Source organism: Bombus impatiens, unplaced genomic scaffold, assembly GCF_000188095.3.
Source record: "Bombus impatiens unplaced genomic scaffold, BIMP_2.2 scf_2222, whole genome shotgun sequence".
In the NCBI taxonomy this organism is placed as follows: domain Eukaryota; kingdom Metazoa; phylum Arthropoda; class Insecta; order Hymenoptera; family Apidae; genus Bombus; species Bombus impatiens.
Window position 1 is genome coordinate 1,105,379 of NT_178641.1, and position 25,552 is coordinate 1,130,930.

Here is a 25,552-nt window from a genome sequence, read left to right on the forward strand (position 1 = left end):
TTGTTATGATTCCTTGTATACTCTTGACAAATCGCAGCATAACCGAATACGAGTCGAAGGCAAACGGTACTAGTTCACCGGTGACCGCTTTTTAACCAAATAACACAGAGGGAAGAATATTTACTTAAGGATCGGAGCACGTTCAACGTACGTATACGAAATAAAAATTTTAAACGTTCCTCCTAATACACCAACCCGTGTCTACCAAACGTAGATCGATGGGCTACGTTCGTATTTTGTTTGCTCTTCGGCCAACGTTGTTATCCATTTCTATTAAAATATCTCCATCCGTCGAAACTGGTAACTGATAAGTATCGGGCTTGCAGCATTCTGTTGTAATTGCTGTTGAAAATAGTTGCCCAGAGTTTCTCGCGAATCCTTGATCCTGTATACTGCTGCGCTTTTAGCTCGCCTGTTCTCGGACAAACTGGAAATTCGAAAAATTATCCAAGCGGTTGAGAAATGGGCGCAAGTGGCAACGATCTGTTTGCGATGCAACGTGCGTTTAATATGCGCCGGCGCGTGCACGTATATGCAGGTAGCACCTTTCAACCTCGGTCGTCGAGCAAACAGAAAAATTTTCAACCCATGATTATGCTCCGTCACGATAAACCAAGCTTATTTTTCCTCTCTTACCGTGTTTCGAGAAAATCCAAGGATTCCGAAAGCCGCTCGTCCCGACAATTATTATACGCACCGACTCGTGTCGTTATATCGTGTCGCTCGATTATTATCTAGAAAAGATCAGATCGTAATTTGAAATAATTATTTTTAACTTAACAACGTAAGCACGTGTTACATACTTTCGGCTATTAGCGTCTCGTTAATTTATATTACATCTTATCGATGTTCGTGTAGCGTAGCTAAAAATCGGCCAGTGTGCGCGGAACCTGCGAACGTCGATGCGTACACGCGCGTAACTACCATTCACGTGAAACGTATTTGCGTGTTTTTGCCCAATACAAAGTTCAATTTGACAAAGTTAAACGGTTGATAATCGTAATTAGCCGGATCATCGTAAATTTCGAAATTATATTTAACGATAACGATTTAGAATAAATATCGTTCTAAAGTCTAGTGGTGCCAAACTGAAAAGTAATTAACGATTTGATGGTTAATTCATCTGTTCTTATCACAGGGATAAGATTGTCCGATTAATGCTTTGATTAGGTATCGCTGGCGATAGATAAATCTTAATTGGTGTCATGTATCGATTTGCTACGGCTTTTGTGTATATGTAAATCCTCTTAATCGTACTTTATCCCCTTCGCTAGATTCTGTTTAATTCGAACGGTACAAAGTATTGGAGGGAACGCGTGAAACATGTAACACAAGGCACGAAATCTGAAACACGAAAACCGAAAGGTGTGATAATCATTCGATAATGTGTAACGTATCAGTGTGATACAATATAAGCATTTACAGAGATTTATCTAAAAGGAATTCTAAACCGATAGAGCTATATGTACATGCGCGTGTAATATTCGTACGTGTTTCATTTTTACCTTTAGTCACCTATATATACTTTATATTCAATTTCTCAACTGCATACGCGTATGGCGAGTCACGAAAATATTTTTTAGAAACTTATACATGTACGAAAGGTCTCGTACCGCGTGATATAAGTATTATCATGACTATATCGATAAACTATCAAGAAATAACGATAGATTTTAAACGATGGTCGTATCAAGTTTTTATACTCGTTCGTAAAAACAGAACATTTTCGTTTGTTAGACTGCCGGATAATTTTCCACGTTACCGTTGATCGCGTCTTTATTTCATCGACGATATTCAATTACGAACAAATCCATCGATCGACTATCGTTGGACAAGAAATCGTTGTAAATATTGTATTTAATACACCTAACCCCAACCTAACCCCAACCTAACCCCAATCTATTTACTATTTACCTGTCTACTTAGACAATTCGGCGTTTCTTTTCAATAATATCTGTTTTCCCTGTGCTTTCCTTTCTTTTCCCTCTCTTCCTTTTCGTTCCCTTTTATTTTCCTAACGCTATCCATTCGATTTTCCGACTCTTTCGCTCTTCGACTCTCGCTACGCTACGGTTCGAGGTCTATCTCCTAATTAGAATCTTCCGGCCCCCATGTGGCCGCATCGTCAAGTTCGGCCCTCACCGCCCATTACTTTTAATGGCGTTGTTAATGAAACTAGGTGTCGCCAAATTAACCTCTCGTTTCAGCAACGCTCAACCGAAATAATAGAAAACTGCGTTACCTCGATGCGGAACGAAGACAATTCCGTTTCAAGTTCGTAATTTATAATACATGCATGTACACGCGTATAACTCGTTAAACGAAAACCGCGAAAACCACGGAATCAGCCTGCTGCCGTTACGTTCGGCTCGACCTCTTAAAAATCAATTTCATCTGATCGAATATCGTATCGATGGAACCTATTTAGGTTATACGCGCGTTACACGATGATCGGATTATACTTATGTACATTGTTACTAAGACAAAGTCGAAGAAGAGATGGGATTGACGTAACTAAAGTGTAGAAATCAAATTGGAAGAACGATAAGAATGAAAAGAATGGCGAAAGATATACGAAATTGTAAAGAAAATACGATGTAACGCGAAACAAGTACGCTACGTTTGAAAACCACTGGCACTGGCTGATTACCGCGGTAACCATCCCCCGAGCGCCAATTAATCTTAACTTTTACGGGGCAAACACTTTTCATTAAGCTCGGTCCTGCCTCCAACCGGAGTCGAGTTATCCCCTCCATGTTGCAACCTTAGCCACCCTTGCCTACTTTCCTCTTTTTTCCACCCCTACTCTTCCGGAGCACGGCAAGCTCCTCTTCGCACTCGTCCTCTACCGAGCATGCCGAGGAACTGCGAGGTACGGGCGAGGTACGGCGAGGAACGGCAAGGAAAATGGTTCCCCAGACAAGCGTTTAATCTGGCTCTAATTAGCAACTTACCCTCCGCCCACGTCTCGACGTTTCACTCGCTCTATCTTTCTCCTTCTCCTCCCTTTTACTCGATACTCCTCGTACTCCGTTCCTCTCCTCCTTTACCCCTTCTTCTGCCATACCCTTATCCACTCTATCTCCTTCTCTATGTGTAGGACACTTCCTTCGTGGTTTATCCAGTTGTTGCCAAGCTTTTAGCCAGGCCAAAAATACGAAACGCTTTCCATGGTTGCTGAATGTAACCACCGCTCCACCGACAGATATAGCGACTATTTAATCGCTCATTCGAGATAAAAACATTACACTGGATCAAATTTTCCTCCAATGTCTCGTACAACGAACGATTCTTTATTTAAGCCTTATGCAAGGATTATCTAACGAGTATTTAAACGGGTTTGAAGTTTACCGTCGAGTACTGAGAACTTTTACATTTTCCACGTAAAAATATGGGAAACATGCGAAACACATTTTGACAGGGAAATACGAAAGTTGTTAAAAGAAGTATAGGAATGGGTACTTAGCTATCCAATTGCCCGCGTTGAGGTTAAGTAATTTGTGAAATAAGAAAAAGAGATATAGTTCATTATCGACGTCGTTGTATCGGACCATTGACCAGATACGTATATATGAACATGTACATATGTAGGGGAAAGACTTGACCACGGTCGTATGCACGGGTCTGGAAACTACAATGGAAGAGATAAGGCTGTTAAAGTCGGGAACTGTACTTTACAAATTGACCACCATAGGAAGCGGCGATCGAGAAATTAGGATTTCGTATTTAACGCCATCCTTCGGTGAAAGCATCAAACGCGAAGAATATAAACTAAACCATTGAGCTTACTCGATAATTAAACTACTTTTCATAATTTTTTTAACTCTAATTTTAAGTTAGTATATATATAATATTTCATCTATTACAGAAAAATGTTATTTAAATGAATATTAATTACGAACCATTATTAAACATACATTATTGTTTCCAACAAAGAAGTTTAACAAAATTATAACTTCCAAATCAAATATGGACACATATATTTAATGCTTTTATATTTGACAAGTATATTAGAAAGTAAATTTGTTGTTAGCTTTTTTAATTCATAAAAAATTTGTGTAATTATCGACGTTATCCATAATACGTCGAATACGTGAAAGAGACGGAGACAACCAAGTTCGAGTTATTTTCATACGATGGCGCTACACGGTAAATCTTAACTTTTCGATCGAAGCGCCTTATCGACTAGTCACTAAAAGGTACGAGCATGGAACTTACCATACGAGACTTCGTGTCGCGTTCTGAAATACCGATTTCGAAAAGAATCAGAATGTTTCTTATGGCCTCTGCGATTTGCTGAGGCGAATATAGGAATTACATGTCTGGGGGCTACGTCGCTCTCGTTACTAGTTTCATATTCATTTAACATGTTCTACGATACCGACTATTCGAAAATTTTATTACGCCATTTACAATTTATAACAAGACGCTAGTGTAATCAGTCCGAACGCGTTTATTCAAACAAAACTTTAGTTAATGCTTGATTAAATGAACTTCTCATGATTGAATTCATTTGTCTGAACATGAACTACTATTATACGAACAAGAAATCGTAAGTAGCAAGGAAAAGTTGCCTGATGCATACTTACCTTCAGTTTTCTAAGGATTTACTAGATCTAATAATCTGAATAAAACGTAACAATTTCCTTCAACGACACAGAGATTGTATTCCAATTGTTCGTATAATAGTTAAGTAGTTTATAGCAATATGAATCATTGCTATTAATATCGATTCACAAATGTAAAAATTAAACTGTCCGGCATTGAATATTACAATGAATTATATTACATTGAATATTATAATACCGTAACTATACAGCATATAAAATTATATTGCAAACGATCGATCGTTATAAACTGGTATCTTCCAGCATAGCTTTTGCATGTACTGTTATCTCGTCACATTTGTCGAGCTACGTCTTTCGATTTCGTTTATGTATCTCCTATGTCCTTATAAATTACAAAATCTAACTCATAACCTTGTCGATCCAAGGTACGAATTTCTGAATATTCGTATATACACCTGGCAGATGTTCCCGACCGCATCCTATACCCCATGACACGAGACCGATTAATACGTGTCTTCCTTCGACGGACATGGTTAAAGGACCACCCGAGTCCCCCTGTAATCGTATTTGTATTTATATCATTCAATAAATTAGATAGAACGAAATGTAATAGGCACTACTGGTCTGTCAAATATTTCATATGCACCAACTTAATGCAAATTCTGTATAAGCCAAGTTTAATTTACCTGACAGGAATCTCGTCCACCTTCCTTATATCCGGCGCATAAAAAGACGTCGTGAATGGTTTCGCGTCTTCCAGCCGCTCTAAACCAACGCTGACATCTTTCATTGGGGATTACCTGAAAGGCGTTACTTCGTATGTGATTTAACTTCGCTATTCGAATTTTAAGAAGAACTTTAACGTATGCGTATTTAAGATAGGAAATTATGCGTATAAGAAACTTGTTAGAAATGAAAATACACGATTGACTTTAGATCATGATCTACAGAACGCAACAGGATTGAAATAAAATTGAGTCCAAGTATGATACGCGTGCTGGTGCACGTACTTCCACATCAACCTCTTGAAGAACCGACGGCGCCGAACTTTGCCCGTGTCTAGTTCTACCCCAACCGGCAACTGTCGCTGTGCGTCCAGAAATTTTGAGATTCTTGGCTGGTAAACAGACAGGTACGATATGTTGTTTGAACGCCACTGTTCTCGAAAGCTTCACCAATGCCACGTCGTTTCGGAAATCGGTTGGCGAGTATTGCGGATGAACCTGCGAGACAATTTCCCATAATAAAATCTCTACGTCTGTTTCACGGCGCAATTCGCATACAAAAATTAAATAACGTAGCTCATCGCCTACCTCTTTCCTTTCGACGTTGAATTCTTCGTGTAGCAATCGTTCGGATGCGTCTCTAACGTCCCATTCACCAAGACGAACTTTCAGGTTACTATTCGGTGTTCTGTAGGAAAAAGAAACATTGATAATTACCATTCAAGTTGGTAGTGACGAATCGTAAAATGTTCTTGCTACGTATTTCTGCATACTAACGTTGCGACACAGTGAGCCGCGGTAACGACCCATCTGTTGTTCAATAAGGCACCGCCGCATGACAACTTTTTTGTTAAAAATCCAGATTTGATAATGGCAGCCTAAATTTCGAAGGAAACACGTAAAACGATCGACTCTCTCGACTCTTTTAAATTTTACGATAAATTTACCTGCCATGGATGACTACCGAAACTGGAACTGTGCCCACCTACGATTCTATTACTTCTCGTGTAAAGTTCACCGCAACCTGCAATATAATGCAAAACAAAATCTGTATCATATACAAGGAAGAAGCTTTGCTTTGGTTTAAAGCAATCGAATAATGCGGTATCCGATATCGATATCGAATACATATTTGATATCACGATCGTATTAACACATTTTTTCAAATTGAACTTATCCAAGATCTCATGCTTCTTGTCTGTAAATTTCTTTCTGTAAATAGCACGCGGTCACGTTTTTCTACATTTCTCCCATTTTTCTTTCGTTTTTCATCTGCTTACTATCCTTCACCTAGTTTATCGTTGATATCTATTTATCGTTGTCGTGTATGATAGCGATAAAGCCACATGTATAAAAACGTGCAAAGCGAGAAGTGACAGAGAAAGACATTAAGCGAGGAAAAGTGCTTTCTTCTGTTCTGGTATTCGTTTATTCGCGGCGATGATTATCGTCAGAAAAATACAATAAATATTCTTTGATCCACTAATATTCCATTATAATTATTCTTTGACCCACTAATATTCCATTGTAAATATTCTGCGATCAATTAAGTCGTCGACTTACAAATTTCGAAGAATAACGCGAACTTTCTGAAAGATAATTTGTGAGGCAATAAAACACGATTAGTTAATTTCTATCAAGGAAAGCAAAATTACTCGATAAATTGCCATAATATTAATAGTTCGCACATGATGACACCTATATTCTCCGTAACATCGCTAATAACTTTGTAAATAATTCCAATTTAAAAAAAAAAAATAAGTAATATAAAATATTTGACCGACTTCTTTACGTGACGATCAGAAGTAGGAGAGTACGATATTGGTGCAAAACTTTTGATTGGTGCGACTTCATGCGGATTACCACGATATTTGGAATAATCCACGGAGTTTGAGACGTCCTCGTTTGGCGTGTGAATTCCCGAAACATCGGGATAAGCGACGTCATATTCATCCTGAGGATAATCAAGCTGCAGCGGATGATAAACCGATGGACGATTTGTATGCACAGGCCGATCGTAATTCCATGTCTGTGAAGACTCATAAATGGTTGTTGGTTTGTTTGCGATGTCTGCGTACAGGTAGCTCGTCCCGTGCTCGTTCTGACCGCTATACGTCGGTTTGCTCGGCCTTGCCGCGTTGTCGTAGATTTGCACATCATCGTCCACATAGGGATGTTGATTTCCCAAGTTTAACGAAAGTGCTATGTTTAAACAACCTTCATTTTACCTTTTCTACCTTATTAATCGCAATTTCCATTTAATTGTACTTATCACCGGGTCCATTCAACATATCGCTGAGCAAACCGTGTTTTCGTACGTATCAGAAACAGAATCAGAGTTAATGGTCCCCACCATTATCAGTATCGTTATGTTGCATTGTTTCCTTTTTCCTCGACATTAAACGACATAAAGAATTAACTTTACCGCAAAGATCTTTTACAATTTGCATCGCACGTAATACAATCGAGGCTTAACGAGTAAGTAACTTTTAACAACGAAATATTTCGAAATTGGTTATCAAGGAGAAAAGGACTCGATAAAAATTGTAGAGATTTTATGACAACTCACTAGCATTTTGTAGTAGCCCGATTGTCGGTCGTGGTACTTTGTCGGGGATGTCATCGTCGTCGACGCAACAGCTCCATATCAATCCTCCGGAACAGAGATCGACCGGACGACCACCTCCGAGAACGCAACTAATACTAAGGCCACAATCGAATGTCGTTCCTTTGTACGTACACGTTTGCGGTATCACTAAAACAGAACAGTTATCGACAATCATTCACCATTTCTTCACACTTGAAGATAATAAAACTGCACCGCGTAAAATAAACAACGTATAAGGGAAAAATATTCCGAATTTCATCCCCTTAACGTTACAGTGACTCGCAAAAGTATTCGAACACCTTTTACGGATATATCATGCGTATATTATACGAAATATTTAGAAATTTCACGAGGATTGTGATCAGACACGATTATCATGATTATATTGGGCAAATTTGAAGCTAATCCGAAAAAAATGTTCAAGCAATAGAACAGTTTACAAGGTAATCATTTAATGGTTTTATGCTAATCACTCGCATTCGATCTTTTAGAGATTATTATATTTTTTTATGGGTAGTGTCTTGTCATGTCTTGTATCTAGCATTGTTGTTCGAGTGGCATACGGCATCGCGTTGCTTTTCTTTCGGTCTGTTTCTTGAGATAAACACATGGCTGCTTTCGTTTCGAATAACGATTTCATAAGTGAAATCGTGAATTCAACTCATAGTGACGAGATCGAGCAGGAAAGTCGGACGACTAGCGGCTCGATTATTATATTTTGAATTATTGTACCAGTATTGTATCAAATGAACGTCTTTGAGCGTTTATTCGATCATTACCGATCGTAAATTGTCCATAGTCCGTCGTTATACATATTTTGTCTGTTGTACACCGCATTGCTTGTTTGTTCGTTTTTTGTTTCGATTTACTCTACAAAGAAGGATATTCGATCTTTATAATATATCTTTTCTCAAACTGGAGACTTTATATTTTAACAAGTCAATCACGATTATATTCCTCAATCTCGATTTTTATTGTACGAAACGTACTTCTACCCAACATGTCCATTAAGCCATTCTGCAGATCGTTATTATGACCTCGATGATCTCCCGTGTAATTTCGTTTTTTCCTCAGAGCCTCGACAAGGAGGGTGCCTTGCTGTTGACTGGTTAATTTACGTCTTCTTCCTTGCCTGTAACTTGTCGACGTTAGCTGTTCCAATTCCTCGCCGTTCATCTTTTTCTTCAATCGATCAAGAAAACCTGTAAAATCATTTTCTTCACTGGTATCGTTCGAATATCCGTTATCGATGATACGTTCATTCGTTAGCTGTCGTTGTTGAACGTTAACTTTATCCAACGTCGAAATATAACTTTCACTATCGTTGTCACTATCATCAAATGTACGTATATCGTGTCTCCCTGCTATTTGTCTTCTCCAATCGCCATTTCCGACCGTGTCAGCCTCCGACGAGTCTTTTCTATTGGAATAATCCAACCTACCTTCCGATAGACCTTTATTTCTAACGAACACTCTGCGAACAGCGTTTCGAGGCTTGTCAAAACGATCGTAATCTCCATCGTTCCACGACTTTTCTCTTCTCGGATCGAAACATGTTTTCACGCCAATTTCACGTACAGGATTATCAAATTTCTGACCCCCAACTACCGTCAAACTATTGTCCAGTTTATTTGTTTCCCTCGGGCTTCTTTTATCCGACAGTTGCTTCTTAATCCATAAATTGAGAGGGTCTTGTTCTACGAACTGTCCGTTGGATAGCAACGTAAATTTCTCTGCTCTTTCATTTTTCTTGGATTTCTGCAATTTCGAAAACCAATTGTGTAAATGTGACAAAGACGGTGTAGTGGAAGAGGCCAAAGGACGATCGTAAGTCACTGCATCGTAGTTACTGTACTTGAGTGCAGTAGCGGTTACTATTAGGAACACGTGTACAGTCGCAGTGACACTCATGGTCTGATATCTTTCTAATTTATTTCGTAAATAAATTAGAACTCGTATTAACGAGTCGTCACAATTCGTACCATAGTTACGCGTAATTTACTTGTTACCGATAAAACTCTCGACTTCATCGAGAATCGAATTGCTTTGTTACCGTTGAAGAGCGCGCAGGTTGCCAATGATCCATGGAAGATATCCGACACCGTCGTGCCTTCGACATTTTACCTTCGTTCCATCGATTTAATCGAACTTTGTGTATGTCACCTGATAAATTTCAGTAATTTTCTGTGCACCTCTTTCTGTAACCACCTTTCGGATCTGTCCTTTTTTTTTAAATGACTCGATAAAAGACAAGCGTCGATTAATCAACAACGTTCACCTATTGTACGTGTAATTTTGATCACCGTTTACGCTCATGCCATAAATATCGTTTCCGTTGCGACACTTAAAAAAATTAATTCTTGCTTAGCCTATTACGAATTGATGCGTTCCACCGACTAACGAGACTCTACCGGCATCTAAAGAAGCGTTCCCGGCTTTCACCAACGTCAGCTTTCTCATTGCTACGATAGCGTGTCTTTCCTGACATTGGTTCCCCACTCGTCCTCTTCTTCACTCTCTTTTGCTTTCTTCCCCCTACCTTGTTGTCCTCGCGTCCTTTCTTTCCGTTGTTCTTTGCCTTTCTTCCTTTCTTTTCCCACGTATAATGTACATATTTGCATGTTATATATGCACAGTAGCAACAGTAGCGACAGTAGCTCACCAAACAATTCGATCACTTCTAAAAACGTTTTACGTTTAATAAACCTTAAGGCTAATTACTAAGACTATTTAATAAACTTTAACCCTTATAAGCTGTCATGGGTGAAAGTTCACTGCGAAACATCAGTAGAATTAAAGAAGCTGATTCACAAATGATTTATTATTACGCAATATAAACGAGGAGCAGAAGAATTATTGTTTCCGATAAATAATTAACTATATAGCATTGCGACGATATTATCACAGGCCGATAATATCGAAAGAAAATTCGCATTGAGTGAAATTTCATTTGTGATATCTTCTAAGAGTTAATGTTGGTTATTAGACTGCCTAACTGTAATTCCGAGATGAAACATCTAAGTCTATTACATCTATTAACGATTCGAATCGTTTAATTTTTGGGTCGCGGTGTAGATTCACATAAAACTTACGTCCGAGTTCGTCGAAAAATCGTGTCTGTCCTTCTGTATCGATTACATTTTCCATCGCAGTTTCCTTCTTTGTATCTAGATCTAGAATCGAAATGCGTAATTTATATTATATATTATATATTATATTATATTAGCACAAACGTTATGTAAGAAGAAACATAACCGACGTTCTGCCAAAATGTTTTCATCCATGTGAATTTATATCTTCGTGAAAATTAAGGGCAACGATACGAATAGACTGTATGTAAATATGCTATTCGCTTGCTTTTATTAACTCAGACTCACCGAAATTCTCTAAATACCGGTCATTTTTCCTGATATCGGCTTGACAATAGAATCCAACAAGAAGCCGAGTGAAAAGTAAACTTGCAAGCCAATTCATTTCTCTTTTCTACCAGCGATCTAAAACAAGATCGATCGACAAAGATTTGACTCGTTGCCGACTCGTTGTAGCTCCTCTAGTCGTTCACCAATGCGAAGGAACACCCTAAATCTTTACGCTTTGCGAATCGAAAATTCGCAGTTTCCGTGCAGTGTCTTTTCCTTCGAAACAGTTTTATTCCCCGATCTTTTTCAAACGTTAACTCGCCGATATTACCGATCGATACTTGCATAGCTCCTGTGATTTATTCGAACAGAATCGCAATAAAAAAGTTCAATCGATAATCTAGCATCCTTGCTAGAACCTCTCTCTCTCTCTCTCTCTATCTATCCATCTATCTATCTATCTATTTATGTTTAAATATAATCCTCTCGAATCAGGCCAGAAAGATACTAAATTCTGAAGAATACCGTTGATCGATCACATTTCTATTTTTATCGTTTATCGACGATAATTGCAACTCGAACAAACTTACGACTCGTCTAAATATATAGTCGTAATCTTACGATGAAATATGATCCTACCCCTAAATGAGGGTCTCTATCTTTCTTCACAAAGTACACATTAATGAGAAAATTTGTCTCGATAGGAACGCCTGAAAAGTTCTGCAAATGTTTAATTTCATTTCTGAACTTTGTGTGTCTTTTTCCTGGATACCGTTCGTGTACCGTAAGAATACGCGAAGCGTAGCGAAGGCATTCACACGTAGTGTGGTCCGGTAGAAAAGTGGGTCGTGAAACCAGGCCACCGAAACAAGTGGCACGTCGTCTCTTCGTGTGGTTGTTGCTTCGTAACACGTTCTCAGTACCCTACGACGTCCCGTGAACGTGCGGTACACGCGTGAAACCGTAGCATTACACCGTTTGGTTATTAGTGAAAGTTAGACTCAGTAACTTTCGACTTTGACAATGCCGATTTGAATCGCACGTATGAATCGGCTCGTCGAAATACTCTTGGTAGGACAATTCCCATCTTTGCACGCCTGCCACGCGTTCTCTTCCCTTCCTCTTGCCACGTGACGTTCAAAAGGGGCTGCTTAACGATAAACATGAGCATTCGTCAGACCGTTTCTTTTCACACCGCGTGCTGAAACCGGTGAACATTGTCTGGATCACGAGTTCCTTCAAAAATTCCACGCGGACCATTGCATTTATGATATCCAACAATACATTTGCCTCCGGTTATTAATTATTTAATCGTAGATTATTACTCGATCGATTGGTGCTTTATGCTAGCGCACACATACCCACGCACGCACACTGGCATACGCACACGCCAACCCACGACTGACGATGACCGAAATGAATGAAAAGTACCGATCCTTAGAACGATAAGAGGAACAGGTGTTTGATTTCAATTACATTTCCATCACGATCGGAATCACTTTGACGTCTTTCCTTCGCCGATTACCCGATGACACTGCGAAGAAAGGAGGAGATCCTCGGCATAAGGTTGACTACTGATGAGGAACGGAAATACAGCATCCAGAGACCACTCTCTCTCTCTCCTGATAGTTCCTTTCATACGGCTTTTCTCACTACCCCTCCACCTTTCTTTCTTTCCTTTCCAAATCGTTATCTTCCTCATTCGGATGCACCGGACGATTCCTTCGCTTACTTTCAACTCGTATTCTGTATTTATACAGACCCTGATTATCGAATTAGGTCCACATGCAGAAATTCCACTCTTCGAACTGTGACATCCTATATACATAGAAGTATATCAAAATGGCATTCTTGACTATAAATAGCAATTGTTTAATTTATTTAACTTCTTGTTATTGAACATCATATTGAAAGTGTCTGAAGCTTAGTCAAAGACATCTGTGTACTCACCACCGTCGATCATTGTGGTAAACCTGTACTAAACCCGTAAAAATCTAAATTTCCCAAAGTCATATTCAATTAGTTTTTATGTACAACATTTTTAGTGCCAAAGGTGAAATTACCTTTTAATGTCAAACCATTTTTTTATTAGTTGCTAGAAACTAGCTTTGCCAGAAATCATATGAAAAATTATAGTGAAAGTAGAAGAGTGAGAGTACCGTCAAGAACGATTTCGAATGTAGGAGAAAGTGCCAAAAATAATGGTTTTTAAAAACTGTTCCGATTTCGGCCCCTCTCTTTCTCGTAAACAGCTAAATTAACGGCATTCTCACTTTTTTAAATTCCTTCCTATTGCTCGTTCTTCCTTGTCGTCCTACCTTTGACTATCAGCTACACATAGTTTTCTAATTGTAAATTGGTCTCTTGAAAGAAGGCCATCAGACTTCTAAGCACTCTTTCCTTGAGGGTTCCAGTTAATTTTCTGACATTATTTCTTACTCTCTCTACATTTTCTTGAGTCTTCTTCTCTAGGCTGATCCTTTCTGTATACATAGAATAACAGCATTTCCATAATGCGTGATCATAATCAGATTCTTTTAATAATACCCTTTTATTTGTGATATTATGTTTTCCAACGGAATCTACAATCGATTGTATTTTTAATTAAATAATCTTATTCTGTACTGTATCGGTAAAGTCGCATGTGACACGAAAATTAACGCAATCAATATCAACGAACATCAATCCTCAAATTCATCCGACAATCAAAAGTGGGATACGAAAAAATATTACATGTTACTTACTTGTTTGTTGTATTTAATTTCTTCTAGCGGTTGCCATATCGATATTGAAATTATTCATATTCGATTAATCGATTAATTTAAGTAAATTGCTCGATCTATCGATCTCTAAATTCGAGATGTGTTGATCGAATATTATTCTTCGTTTATCGATATCTGCCGACATTCATTTCGATTTTTCTCTCTAAATTCCTTTTTTGAATAAAACTTGTTTATAGAACAACAAATCGTGAAAAATTAATCTGTCAAAATAAAATTATAAGTTAAATAATTAAACATAAGTGGCAATATCATTCGTGACAAGATTTTACCAATACAGACGATACCTATCGAAATTTTCGAGTCAGGCTGAGTCACTTTGTGAACTTCATCGTATTAAGATATCATATTAAGATGGTGAAATAAGACAAAACATCGTTTCGGTACGAACGATAAATTTGTAACAATTAATTGAGCAATTTTACTAAAGGATATGGATTATTACTTAACATGGATCGAAAGCATCGAGAAATATTAGACTCGTGTTACGAAGATATTGTACCTAGAATAAATATAATCAAATTATGGCCAAAACTGTTTGAAAATAAAGTTTTTAATAGAGATGACGTGAATATTTCGCGCTGGATAGTAAGAAACTTTTTAAAATTTCCTGAACATTTTACGACTATAAATTATATAGAGTGACTTGTGAATTTTGTAATATTTTATATAGAAAGACATCACAAATAAAACAACAGTACATGAAATATATTTGACGATAAAAACACGAGGACCACTTGCATTTGCTCGTTTTCTTGCAAGCCTAAGACAAAGTAACCATGAAGATTTAGCAGATATTTTGGAAGGAACAAGAACTCCATTACCTATTACTAACACGCCAAGTTATGGTGATCATAATGAATGCACGAAAGAAAGCAATGTAGAGGAAACTACTTTTATTCCAACTGCAGAAGGGTAAAGTTTAAAGTCCTACTAATTAGCTTTAATTTATTTTGTATGTATATCTTATTCTGCATTTACTGTATCAATTGTATTTCCATTTTTAAAAAAGGCCACAAGGCGACTTTTTTCGTAATATACAAGTATTAGAGGAACCACTACAAATTTTAGTACAGAAAGCTACAAAATTCTTAGATGGGCCTGAATATGAAAATGTTCAAACATATCCAATGCGTAGCAAACCCCGTGGACTGGTTTTAATAATAACAAATATTGATTACAAACATCCAGATAAAGAAGATAGAAATTCGGCTATATATGATGAATCAAACTTAAAACAACTTTTTAAACAAATGGGTTTTGAAGTTTCTTCCTATTGCAATCTAACAGCACAGGTAAATATGGATACATTTACATATTAAAAAACAAATGAAAACTTTATATCACATAGGCTATTTCTTTCCAAGAAAATGTTAGAGAGAATTAAAGAATTTTCTCAACGTAAAGAGTTACGCAAGGTTGATTCTTGCTTTGTTATAATAAGTAGTCATGGTAATGTTAATACACAGTATGAAGTCACAGAAATAGAAGGTGTAGAAGAGCATATGCAAGACAAAGTGCAAAATCAAAAAACTGTTTTATGTACTGATATTTTGAGTTATTTCACTGCAGAAGCTTGTCCCAATCTTGCAGGGAAACCAAAGATTTTCATTTTTCAATTATGTAGGTAAGTGCTAAATCCACTATAAAAGTATCATAGATACATATAGTGATAATATTTTATTATTATACAATGATCTTTTAGAGGAAAGAAAAAACAAAAATCAGTAAAAGAACCTAGACATACAACAGATACATCTAACTTTCAACATTCCTCTGATGAAACTACTAATGTTAAAAGAAATGGTAGGGAGACACTGAGATGTTATGAAGATATGTTACTTTCATATGCTACCCTCCCAGGATATGTTGCCTTCCGAGACAAAATAACTGGTAGTTGGTTCATACAAATTTTGTGTGAAGTATTTATGAAATATGCTCATAAAGCTCATCTTCAGGATTTATTAAACATGGTGAATAAATCTTATGAAAGTATATTAATGCCATTCTATACATTAGTTACAATTAGTTAATGCTTCACAGGTTGATGAGAGATTAAAAATACAAAGGACTAATGGAGGAGACTGTCAGACATTAACGATAACACTGATTGGATTCAATAAACATTGTTATCTTAATCCTGGTCTTTTTGAACAGATATGATCTTAGAAACTTGCCATTGAACAGAATGCATAATCTATATATATATATATATATATATATATATATATATATATATATATATATATATATATATATATATATATATATATATATATATATATATATATATATATATATATATATATATATATATATATATATATATATATATATATATATATATATATATATATATATATATATATATATATATATATATATATATATATATATATATATATATATATATATATATATATATATATATATATATATATATATATATATATATATATATATATATATATATATATATATATATATATATATATATATATATATATATATATATATATATATATATATATATATATATATATATATATATATATATATATATATATATATATATAGATTAACATTTTTTCAACAAATTTTATATATCGAGTGTACTTATTTATATATAAATTTTATATATTTGAATATGAATTAATATTAAACTGGGCAAATGTTACATATTGGATGTATTTGAATCATATTACATTTTTATTATATTTTACAAAATATACCAAGAAATGTGTAAACTTTTACGTTCTTCTCTTTCTTTTTTGCGTATAGTCTATCTACATCGCACAAAATTTTTTAGAAATGATAAAGTACTATAGTCATTGATATAGTAATAATATACGTGACAAAGAAAAGAATAATGATATGAACAAATGAAGCGTTTGTAAAAGGAAGAACAATACATTTCACATTAAAGGGAGCAATGATAACGATGACGAAAACAGACTGACATCCAACTGTGTTTCTGTACAATAATAAGATTTCAACATTTACGTCAACCGCATACATTGAAATTTACTCTAAATGCAGTATAGCATGAATAACGATCTGTAGTTGTAAAGAAATAATTATATGCTTATGCCATTTGATACTGTGGTAAAAAAAAGAAGAAAATAATTTCAAGCGATATAATTTATGATTAAAACTCTTAACATTACAATATTTGTGTCATGTTTTCGTATCGCATAATATCGCGGTTGAGAAAGAAAGAGGTGTTTTGAAGTTAATATGATATACCAAAAACATATGTCATATCTCGATTTATGTTCTAACGATATTACAGCTGTAAATTACAAATTACATGCTTAACTATATTCTAAATTCAAATAGGTGAAAAGATAAACGTTCCAATACTCTCGGATCTGTTTTCGATAAGTACATCACACCGTGCAATTAGATAGCAGAATTTGTAAAAATTAATAAGATATGATAATAAGAAAAATCCACGTTATGAGAGCAAAGAAAATAGAAAAATTAAACTTCTGACAGATTTTGTAATAATTATGTATTTAATAATAAATGAAATATTAAATAATTAATAAGTAGATTAATTTTGTAGTAATTTTTGTAAAATTCAAAATTAATTTTGTAATCAACTGTAGTTGAACTTATTTCCGTGAATGATGCTGAATATATCTTCTTTTATATGTATTTATTTATTGTTTTGGATATGGCTCAAGTGAATGTCAATGAGTCAACGTCAAGGCGATTTAATTTAAAAAAAAAAAAAAAGGAAAATTCAAATTTTCTATCGAAAAGTCGAGAATGACACTCTCTCTATCACGTAGCTTTTTTCCTTTTCCGTTTTGCTTCTTTTTCCCCATACAATCCTGTACACCATCCGATAGAAATAGCATATGAGGCTAATGTTTAATACAAAGATTGCGCGTTGGAAGAACGTGGCTTTTTGATCTTCTCCAAATTCTTGATTACCAAATCGTGCAGAGAACAATAACGATTACGGACTTCGCACATAACTAGCCACAGGCTTACATATTCTTTTTCATCTAATTCTTGGACTGCTCTTCTATAGTCGCTAATGTGTGGATACTTTGCAACTTTACTAACAATCTTTCCTCTAGAGATAAAATACCTAAAAAAAATATCATTGCATGAGTATAATGTGTCCCTTATGAGAAGAAATCTTTTAATATCATTACTATTCACATTACCTAGATATCTGATCGAAAAATGCAGCAGCCTCACTTTCCACTGATTGTATTTCTGCAAGTGTATCTTCTTGAATGGACACACCAAAGTTATTACCATCTTCGATTTTTGGAATCAAAAATGAAATCCACATTTTCAACTGGAAATTCAAAAATTAAAATAACTGATAAGGATATTAAAGTTCATATAATCTATATATACTACTCATATACTTTATAGAATATATACCAAATTAGAATCTTCTAATAGTTGTCGAATATAAGGCTTAACTATATGAATAAGATCACATAGGGGCTTGTTACAAGGTACAGGTCCATTTGGTAACACCATCACTTTGGTTCCACTGGTATCATCTATGCTATTGTCTAGCTTTCGTTTCTTTGCAGTAGACTCATTTTCGGAATGATTAAGAATAATAGGATCTGGAATGGGCACATTTAAGTCTTGATGAACATTTGACAATTTCCTGTTGCGGAAACCAGGGGTTTCTAATAATTCGTTCAATTTAACAATCTTCTCTGGAAATCCTTTCAGCAATAGTTGTTCAGCCTAAATAAAGTTTATGCATGTGATATTATGATGTACTTCGCAACAAACTGAGTATACAAATTATAGGATAATAATATTCAATTAATTACCTTTGTTTTTAAAGAATCTTTGTATTCCTGAACCTGTAAAATAAATTTGAGAGGTAAATGCATTAAATAGGATGGTTATATTCAATTAAAAATTGATACTTTGCTTTAATTACATTTACAAACACATACATGTCTTAGATATGAGCAAAATGAGATTACACGTAATAGCAGTTATAAGTAATACATTTATTTCATAGTAATGAGTTGTCGAATAAATGTTTATAAATTATCCGTAAAATTACAATCAAAACAAACATTAAATATTACTAACCAAAACGATGAATTAATGGACAAAAAATTGTATAAGAAAACCGAGAAAAGAATTGTACTGTCGATATAACAATACAGGTATAGTTTTGCATAAGTATTGAGATAAGATGACTGACCAAGGCCAATTACTAGAATTGTAAATAGATTAAAGAATTGACGTGTATAAGTGATAGGAGAATTATGTTAAGATTCTTGAAAATATTGATGATGAAACAGCAAATATTATTTGGAACATAGCGATGCCGGTGAGTTAAACGCTACCATTAACCTAAACAATCTTACTTGCAATATATTAAACGTGTAATACAGACTACTTAATTTCATATCTTTCTGTTTTGCAGCTTCAATTATAATATAAAATATTTTACCTTCTGTGCTGTAGTATCCGCCATTATACACTCCATGAAAAAAAAAAGTTTATAAAATATAACCACACTATCCCTTTGTTGTAACGTACAACTTCAAACAGGAAGTTGCGGTGAGTATTCTTACTACGCCATCAAATCAGAATCTGTAACATTAATGCAGTTATATTAGTCTTCTCAGAATTTAAATTTCTGTTTATTCGTCTAGAGTTATTTTTTCTTCGTCAAAATCGAGACACCATAGAGCTGATTGAGAGAATTATAATCATAGCATGTGCAAAGGTGCACGATGATACACAATATGTCAATCTTTATTCTTTTACTTTTTACATGTTTTATTTCGTATTCTGTAGAAGTTGTTTTTACTATAATCTATACAATTTGAATTCGCTTCTTTGATAGAAATGAAAATTTAAGAAAACATGATGTGATAAATTATAATTGATGTGAATAGAATACTAATAATACAAAATGATATTTTGATTCCAATTAACTGTCAGAAATTAAGTCAATACTCATATAAATAATCTATGAAAATGTCAAATAAGTAGGTGCCAGAAGTAGGAGAGAGATAAAAGGATAATACTTCATTAAATTGAATGTCATGGATATATTTAAAAAAAACTGTAATTTTTTAAAAATAAACAGCATACAGTTTTGCGAATATTGAACATATTTTTAATCAGATTAGAACAATATTTTGAATCAGATAAGTAAAACGGTAAAATGTATCGTTTCATTGTATTACCATTGTATTTCGTATTTTGTACATCAATATCCATCTTTTGAAATCAGCAAATTAAATCTGCTATACATGATTGTATAACACATGTTTGTATAAACACTGTGTAGAAATATATATTAAATACGGCTAAGTGAGTTTCTTTGCTTTTTGGTAAAGTGTATCAACGACTTTCCCCATACTGTGTATAGTATCTAATGCAATCTCGTAAGTCTTATCGCGCGGAGTATCTTCAAAAACGATTAAAACACCTTCACCCTGATCAAGGACACCCCTTAGTTTTTTATCCAGTATCATCTGTGAAAGCTTCTTCTCCACTTGAGTAAGTGGTAGTGATATAGAGGTTGCGATATGACTGACCTAAATAAAAGAATGAAATTACAAAAGATGAATATTTATATTTAAATAATCAACCGATTTAAAGTAAATAATCGTACCTGTACGCGGGAATAAGGTTCAACTAAACGGCATAAGTTTTGTTCAAGCATCGCATCGTAGAGAGAGCCGAGATGAGCACGCACAATTACGTCATCCTCAAGTTCTTGGCGATATTTTTTCACAGCTGTCTGAAAATCTGCTAATGAACGTCGGTGGCTCGCTTCGGCAACTGCCCGCATTGCGTCTAAATCCCTTCCTGCATATTTAACAGCTAATTTTCCTGACATAATTGATTGAACATCTTCAGGTGTACGTAGCATAATTTTTGAAAGTAACATATATTTTAAAGCTGTTAAGGCCTTTGGGCTTTCTACGCTATCATATCTGAAGAACAGTAGTAAAGCAATTAAAATATACAAACATAAACATAACAATTATTCTGAAGTACAATATATTTATTTAAGGAAACAACCTACCCCTCAAATGCTTCATAAAAATATGAATAAGCAGTTTTAAAATCTCTTTCATCCGCAGCATGTAATATTCCTGATTGTAAATCTAAAGCAGCTTGCATTTTAGGTGGACAATAAATTGCATTAGCAGTGGTTCTAGCACTGGTAAGAGCTGCCCTTGCTTTTGCTAAATTACTCAGTGCATGATAGGTTTTGCTTTCCAATAATTGTACCTCCACCAAAAGTTGTTTATCATCCAGTTTCTTAAGTTCTTTAAGTAAAGCCGATCCCAACTGTAATGCTTCACTGTACATACCAGTATCGAAATATAATGCTATTAAACGTGCTTCTAATGACTGCCTTAAAAATGTCCTACGTTCTTCTTTTGCCCATTCTATACATTCTTTGCATAGTTGAACCTGTTGAAAAAAGAAGCATTGTACTAAACTGTCTATGAAAATACAATCAAAATTATTTGTGAAGATACCTCAATGCCGATACCAGCTTCCAGATCCAAGAAAAAGTCTACTAAGGACCGTACGAGTTTGGCAGCTTTTGCTTTGCTAATCAAACTAAGAAACGGTCTGGTAGCTTTAATCAACTCTGCCAACTCTTTTGCCTTCCCTTCTTTTTTGTAAAGTTCACCAAGGTGTAAAATACCTTGCTCCTTCACTCGGATATTATCTTCGTCATCCTCCGTCACACCGATACTTGGATCGGAGACGATTTCACTTAAAAGTGAAATACCCTCGCTACGATTAGTCATTGAAACTGCTTGTGCACGTTCGAACAGCATTGCACCGGCCATCTCAAAATTTTCACCGCTTTATAAGGATGAAAACGGGATCAGATAACCTTTATCCTAAATGATGAATATTATTCTTCGGATAATTGATCAAATTCGTGAAATAATTCCTACGTTTTACAAGAAATCAAAGTTAATTTTCTTTAATACGTTGAATATCGCATGCGCTTGTACGCACAACTACACAAATTTTATAAACGTCTTCTGTTTGTCACTTTATTCGCAATCCGTTTCAACCTCAGAACTACAAAACACATGTCACGCTACTACGTAAATCAAATCAATTGCAGTAAGCCTGGAAACGTTCAGACTGATGCAGATTTTTCTAAATAGGTTATTGTTATTTGTTTTTAATAGATGTGATTACATTCCTGTAATTAATTATGTAGTTGATTTTTCGTTGTATTTAAAACTTGTATATTTTTGTACTTTTCTTTATTAAACAATTTTGCAAAAAGGATGGAAGGTATAAAGAAAGCGTAAAGAAAGAGATAGAGTAAAAAATGTACTATACGGAAGATTCCAGATCGAGATTGTATGTATATGTACGTTGTGTTAAGGGACATGTAAAATGAGATTGTGTAAGATATAAATATACGAATGCTGAATGGATGTAAATCTTAGATTGTATAGACGTTTAGAGCTGTTTGAAGATAAAAGTGTAACAATTATAAATATTTACTTAAAATATTGGATGGAAATTGTTATTGTTACAATTGATTTTAATAATGTTATGATCATGTCGCAGTATTTGTTTTGAAAATGTCACAATTTACTACAACAAATGTTATTAATGAAACATCTTCCAAGTTAACATATCATGATTGTAAGTTACAACTTGTGTAAATGCATTCCTTTAATTAGAAAGGAATAACATTTCATTTGAAATAGAATATATTTTACAGATAATAAAACAAGGTCTAATTTACCATTTCAAATAGCCCTGTATGTAAATCTATGGCTTTTCCCAGTTTGGCTGTTGATTACTGTTGTAAACTTGGATGCAAAAGTAAATATCATCTTTGTGATGAAGTTATAAGATCAACATCTAATGTATATTAACTTGTACTTATATATATTAATTTTATTTATTATTTTTTCACAGTACAATAATTTGACAAATGTTTATAAATTGCTAACTATAGCAATATTTCTGATACTTTCAATTTTTGAAAGCTTAAAGTTATATTTGGGATACCTTGGAAATCTTACTGGAAAGGTAATCATACTTTCTTTGTAATAGACTTTTTTTAGTTGATTTGTAGATTTTTGTCATGCAAGAAAGTTAATATTAGATTCCAGAATTAACTACTTGCTGGTTAATCTCGATATTAATACAACTTCCCCTAGAAGCATTTCTCCTTTTTGATCGTGGAATACCATTTCATTATAGCGAAACATTTATCAATTCTTTCATGGTCTGCCTTCTTCTTATCGAAATTATTACAGGTACGATAGCTTTAATGAATTTAGCAGATCATCGTGCTAAAGTGTTTTATTTAATGCATTTATACAATACATGTACATAGGATGGATGTTAAACTGTTCTAAAATACCTTTGTAGCTAGTCTCATTTTTTAATTATATATAGAGTTTTGAGCAAATACTGGCTAAGTGTAATTACTGTACAGTATACTAGTACATTATATTAAAATACTATTGCAGATGTTTCCTTTAGCAAATATTCTCAGTTAACACAATACCTAATGAACACAATTCTCAGACTAATAAAATGTCTTATCTCAGAGATTATTAGTTTTATAAAATAACTGTATCGCTAATACGTTTTTTCGTAAACGCATTAAATAAATTTCCATGCTCTTTATAATGATGCTAATCTCGGTAGTTTGTTCATTAGTAAATGTTTGTAAAAGTTGCGAACGTGTAGGAACCATGAGCGAAAGAAGCTGTTAACAAAAAGTCGAAAATTATAGTAAATAATAGTATGTAAATAAATAGAAAAGTTGTAGAAAGTATTAATTTATTTGAAAAATATAAACTCATATTTCGTCAAACTCAACACGTGTATTATATGAATGTTTTTATGCTTTGACATCAATTAATTGGAAATGTAATGAAATAGTATAATTAAGAATGTACATATGTATTGCGTATAATACAAGAAAAAAAGAATAATTTTTCGTATGTATGCGAATACGTTTTTAGTAAATACTGACTTACGTCAAAAAGTTGTTGCGCCATCCAACCGTGATATGGTTGTAGAGCTTCTTTATAAGCCTTTTTTAAAAATGCTACTAAATCCTCTGTTGGTGTTGCCGTTTTAGAGTCCTCGACAATTTGTTCGAAAAATAACAGAATCATATGCAAGGCTCTGTAATTTATAGATCGGAGTTTTGATTTAACTAATGAACAGAATAAGTGATGGAGAAGCGTCAATACACACGAATCGAATTCATCAGAAACGAAGTAAGAAAGTGGAAAGAATAGAAATGCATAAGAAACGCTACACGCACCTGGTTAACCACGTTAGAGCATCCGTAGCGATTAATTTAGTTTCAGTATTTTTTTCAATTAGAATCATATCTTGTAGAATCGCGTTTTTTTCTTTATCCTTTACATGCCGGGACGCGAGTTTCTAGAATTATTTTTAGGTATGTATATGATTATCCTTGTGAATGATCGCATTTTAAGGTATGTACTTACATCAATGTTACCCTGGATATCATATTTAACCGGAGCAAACACTTTGCCAAGTTTTTCTGAAACATTCGTGTTCGTCTTTATAGATTTCGTTTTTGTGTAGGTTATGTGATATTTACTGGATACCAAGTGCATACCAATAGTTCGCACAAGACCTCGAGCTGCATCCAAGAATTCTACGGTTCTTATTTTATCTTCTGTGATATTTGGAAATAAAACTTCTATTTGATAAGTAAAGACATCCTCGTCATCGTTTGCACTCGACGAAGGTGACAACATAATTCTGTATTAGGACAACGTAATTTCAGTTATAACAACCAGAAACGATATACGTATAACGAAAGTGTTTATTTTTAAAAGTTTTTAAGAAATATTAATAATGTTCTTTCAACCCTTGCAGTCTTTTTTAATATATTATCGATCTGTTTATGATAAGTAAATACTTAGGGTTATAGCTGTTAGCTGCAATATATAAGCTGCGATAACAATTTTATCTTAGAGTGATTTGTAACAGAATTTTCAATATATAATCGGTAACAAAAATGTGTGTACACGTGACTTTTTGACTTATTGTTTATATTTTTATATTGAAATAATTTTATAACAAACTGAAAAAACCGATAAACATTCTCATAAAATCTAATCGAACGATTACGTGGCATGATCGTGTAATATATATTTTATTACATCGTTAACTGGATTGGTTCTACGGACAATTTTGAATTATTTTTTTCAAAATTATTTTCACATGTTTATTAGTCGTTACGCAATTTCATATTAGCTATATCTACAAATTATTATCGTCCATAAGGCATCCTAGTTACTATCATGTAAGTAACCCGATGTTTGTAGAATACGTCGGATATTAATGTTATTTCTTGATTGAAAATATATCAAACTAAATTCGTAGTTATTAAACTATACATACCTATACGTGGCAATTTCACAATTTTATCGTATTTTCGGTAATAAGAAATAGAGATTCTGGTTTTATAGCATTCGTTCACACATTCGTACATAGA

General features: G+C 34.3%; 6 protein-coding genes and 1 long non-coding RNA gene across 14 annotated transcripts; 3 read left to right on the forward strand and 4 right to left on the reverse strand.

Annotated features, from left to right (window-relative positions):
• Positions 1-4,437: 4,437 nt before the first annotated feature.
• LOC100740075 (serine proteinase stubble-like) lies at positions 4,438-14,170 on the reverse strand. 4 transcript variants are annotated; one of them, XM_024371950.2, is made up of 12 exons: positions 14,005-14,170; positions 13,211-13,842; positions 11,279-13,078; positions 10,994-11,074; positions 7,863-8,048; positions 7,157-7,495; positions 6,241-6,317; positions 6,071-6,171; positions 5,882-5,981; positions 5,579-5,791; positions 5,255-5,368; positions 4,438-5,123 (listed from the first exon to the last, which is right to left on the reverse strand). In XM_024371950.2, the coding sequence occupies exons 3-12, from the start codon at positions 11,373-11,375 to the stop codon at positions 4,968-4,970; spliced, it is 1,464 nt and encodes a 487-aa protein (XP_024227718.1). In that variant the 5' UTR covers positions 11,376-13,078; positions 13,211-13,842; positions 14,005-14,170; the 3' UTR covers positions 4,438-4,967. The 4 variants fall into 4 exon arrangements, with proteins under 4 accessions (XP_024227718.1, XP_033180227.1, XP_024227717.1 ...); XM_033324336.1 differs by lacking the exon at positions 7,157-7,495 and having other exon boundaries at positions 11,279-13,842; positions 14,005-14,164; XM_024371949.2 differs by lacking the exons at positions 10,994-11,074; positions 11,279-13,078; positions 13,211-13,842; positions 14,005-14,170 and adding an exon at positions 8,891-10,977.
• Positions 14,171-14,191: 21 nt separating this feature from the next.
• LOC100740198 (caspase-6) lies at positions 14,192-16,985 on the forward strand. 2 transcript variants are annotated; one of them, XR_002947845.2, is made up of 7 exons: positions 14,192-14,628; positions 14,714-14,955; positions 15,053-15,335; positions 15,408-15,667; positions 15,746-16,013; positions 16,084-16,255; positions 16,591-16,985. XR_002947845.2 is itself a non-coding variant. In XM_024371955.2 (6 exons), exons 1-6 carry the CDS (start codon positions 14,491-14,493, stop codon positions 16,201-16,203), a joined length of 1,311 nt encoding a protein of 436 aa, XP_024227723.1. In that variant the 5' UTR covers positions 14,192-14,490; the 3' UTR covers positions 16,204-16,290. The 2 variants fall into 2 exon arrangements, 1 of the variants encoding a protein (XP_024227723.1); XM_024371955.2 differs by lacking the exon at positions 16,591-16,985 and having other exon boundaries at positions 16,084-16,290.
• A 291-nt stretch (positions 16,986-17,276) lies between these two features.
• On the reverse strand, positions 17,277-19,625 carry LOC100740316 (proteasome activator complex subunit 3). The gene is made up of 5 exons (XM_003494473.4): positions 19,496-19,625; positions 18,858-18,890; positions 18,448-18,768; positions 18,222-18,358; positions 17,277-18,142 (listed from the first exon to the last, which is right to left on the reverse strand). The coding sequence occupies exons 1-5, from the start codon at positions 19,529-19,531 to the stop codon at positions 17,920-17,922; spliced, it is 750 nt and encodes a 249-aa protein (XP_003494521.1). The 5' UTR covers positions 19,532-19,625; the 3' UTR covers positions 17,277-17,919.
• Positions 19,098-20,201, forward strand: LOC105681826. The gene is made up of 3 exons (XR_001102749.3): positions 19,098-19,372; positions 19,469-19,605; positions 19,701-20,201. It is a non-coding gene; the product is annotated as an uncharacterized LOC105681826 (long non-coding RNA).
• Positions 20,202-20,218: 17 nt separating this feature from the next.
• LOC100740441 (26S proteasome non-ATPase regulatory subunit 11) lies at positions 20,219-22,053 on the reverse strand. Its single transcript, XM_033324337.1, has 4 exons — positions 21,552-22,053; positions 21,089-21,483; positions 20,672-20,996; positions 20,219-20,594 (listed from the first exon to the last, which is right to left on the reverse strand). Exons 1-4 carry the CDS (start codon positions 21,870-21,872, stop codon positions 20,364-20,366), a joined length of 1,272 nt encoding a protein of 423 aa, XP_033180228.1. The 5' UTR covers positions 21,873-22,053; the 3' UTR covers positions 20,219-20,363.
• A 273-nt stretch (positions 22,054-22,326) lies between these two features.
• On the forward strand, positions 22,327-24,767 carry LOC100740562 (transmembrane protein 17B). Of its 2 annotated transcripts, none has more exons than XM_033324340.1 (4): positions 22,327-22,695; positions 22,775-22,878; positions 22,975-23,088; positions 24,634-24,767. In XM_033324340.1, the coding sequence occupies exons 1-4, from the start codon at positions 22,632-22,634 to the stop codon at positions 24,640-24,642; spliced, it is 291 nt and encodes a 96-aa protein (XP_033180231.1). In that variant the 5' UTR covers positions 22,327-22,631; the 3' UTR covers positions 24,643-24,767. The 2 variants fall into 2 exon arrangements, with proteins under 2 accessions (XP_033180231.1, XP_003494523.1); XM_003494475.4 differs by lacking the exon at positions 24,634-24,767 and adding an exon at positions 23,165-23,889.
• LOC100745516 (glycolipid transfer protein) lies at positions 23,350-25,552 on the reverse strand. 3 transcript variants are annotated; one of them, XM_003494434.4, is made up of 7 exons: positions 25,459-25,552; positions 25,133-25,138; positions 24,668-24,817; positions 24,534-24,589; positions 24,344-24,465; positions 24,051-24,201; positions 23,350-23,776 (listed from the first exon to the last, which is right to left on the reverse strand). In XM_003494434.4, the coding sequence occupies exons 1-7, from the start codon at positions 25,547-25,549 to the stop codon at positions 23,612-23,614; spliced, it is 741 nt and encodes a 246-aa protein (XP_003494482.2). In that variant the 5' UTR covers positions 25,550-25,552; the 3' UTR covers positions 23,350-23,611. The 3 variants fall into 3 exon arrangements, with proteins under 3 accessions (XP_003494482.2, XP_033180230.1, XP_024227724.1); XM_033324339.1 differs by lacking the exon at positions 25,133-25,138 and having other exon boundaries at positions 24,668-24,813; positions 25,459-25,546; XM_024371956.2 differs by lacking the exons at positions 25,133-25,138; positions 25,459-25,552 and adding an exon at positions 24,974-24,993 and having other exon boundaries at positions 24,668-24,813.

Bases quoted from the DNA above. Each gene is read 5' to 3' on its own strand.
- LOC100745516 (XM_003494434.4), bottom strand. From the start codon at position 25,549: ATGTACGAATGTGTGAACGAATGCTATAAAACCAGAATCTCTATTTCT. The intron at 24,202-24,343 runs GTGCGTGTAGCG...TATAAATTACAG, and splicing joins GCTCTAACGTGGTTAACCAG to AGCCTTGCATATGATTCTGT. The intron at 23,777-24,050 runs GTAAGTCAGTAT...TTTTGTTAACAG, and splicing joins TGGCGCAACAACTTTTTGAC to CTTCTTTCGCTCATGGTTCC.
- LOC100740562 (XM_003494475.4), top strand. From the start codon at position 22,632: ATGTCACAATTTACTACAACAAATGTTATTAATGAAACATCTTCCAAG. The intron at 22,879-22,974 runs GTAAATATCATC...ATTTTTTCACAG, and splicing joins TTGTAAACTTGGATGCAAAA to TACAATAATTTGACAAATGT. The intron at 23,089-23,164 runs GTAATCATACTT...AGTTAATATTAG, and splicing joins TTGGAAATCTTACTGGAAAG to ATTCCAGAATTAACTACTTG.
- LOC100740198 (XM_024371955.2), top strand. From the start codon at position 14,491: ATGGATCGAAAGCATCGAGAAATATTAGACTCGTGTTACGAAGATATT. The intron at 14,956-15,052 runs GTAAAGTTTAAA...TTTTTAAAAAAG, and splicing joins TTTATTCCAACTGCAGAAGG to GCCACAAGGCGACTTTTTTC. The intron at 15,668-15,745 runs GTAAGTGCTAAA...ATGATCTTTTAG, and splicing joins TTCATTTTTCAATTATGTAG to AGGAAAGAAAAAACAAAAAT.
- LOC100740316 (XM_003494473.4), bottom strand. From the start codon at position 19,531: ATGGAGTGTATAATGGCGGATACTACAGCACAGAAG. The intron at 18,769-18,857 runs GTAATTAATTGA...AACTTTATTTAG, and splicing joins AAGATTCTTTAAAAACAAAG to GCTGAACAACTATTGCTGAA. The intron at 18,143-18,221 runs GTAATGTGAATA...TATTTTTTTTAG, and splicing joins TTTTTCGATCAGATATCTAG to GTATTTTATCTCTAGAGGAA.
- LOC100740075 (XM_024371949.2), bottom strand. From the start codon at position 9,812: ATGAGTGTCACTGCGACTGTACACGTGTTCCTAATAGTAACCGCTACT. The intron at 5,792-5,881 runs GTAGGCGATGAG...ATTGTCTCGCAG, and splicing joins TCAACGTCGAAAGGAAAGAG to GTTCATCCGCAATACTCGCC. The intron at 5,369-5,578 runs GTACGTGCACCA...AACGCCTTTCAG, and splicing joins TTCAAGAGGTTGATGTGGAA to GTAATCCCCAATGAAAGATG.
- LOC100740441 (XM_033324337.1), bottom strand. From the start codon at position 21,872: ATGGCCGGTGCAATGCTGTTCGAACGTGCACAAGCAGTTTCAATGACT. The intron at 21,484-21,551 runs GTATCTTCACAA...TTTTTTCAACAG, and splicing joins AAGCTGGTATCGGCATTGAG to GTTCAACTATGCAAAGAATG. The intron at 20,595-20,671 runs GTACGATTATTT...TCTTTTATTTAG, and splicing joins AACCTTATTCCCGCGTACAG to GTCAGTCATATCGCAACCTC.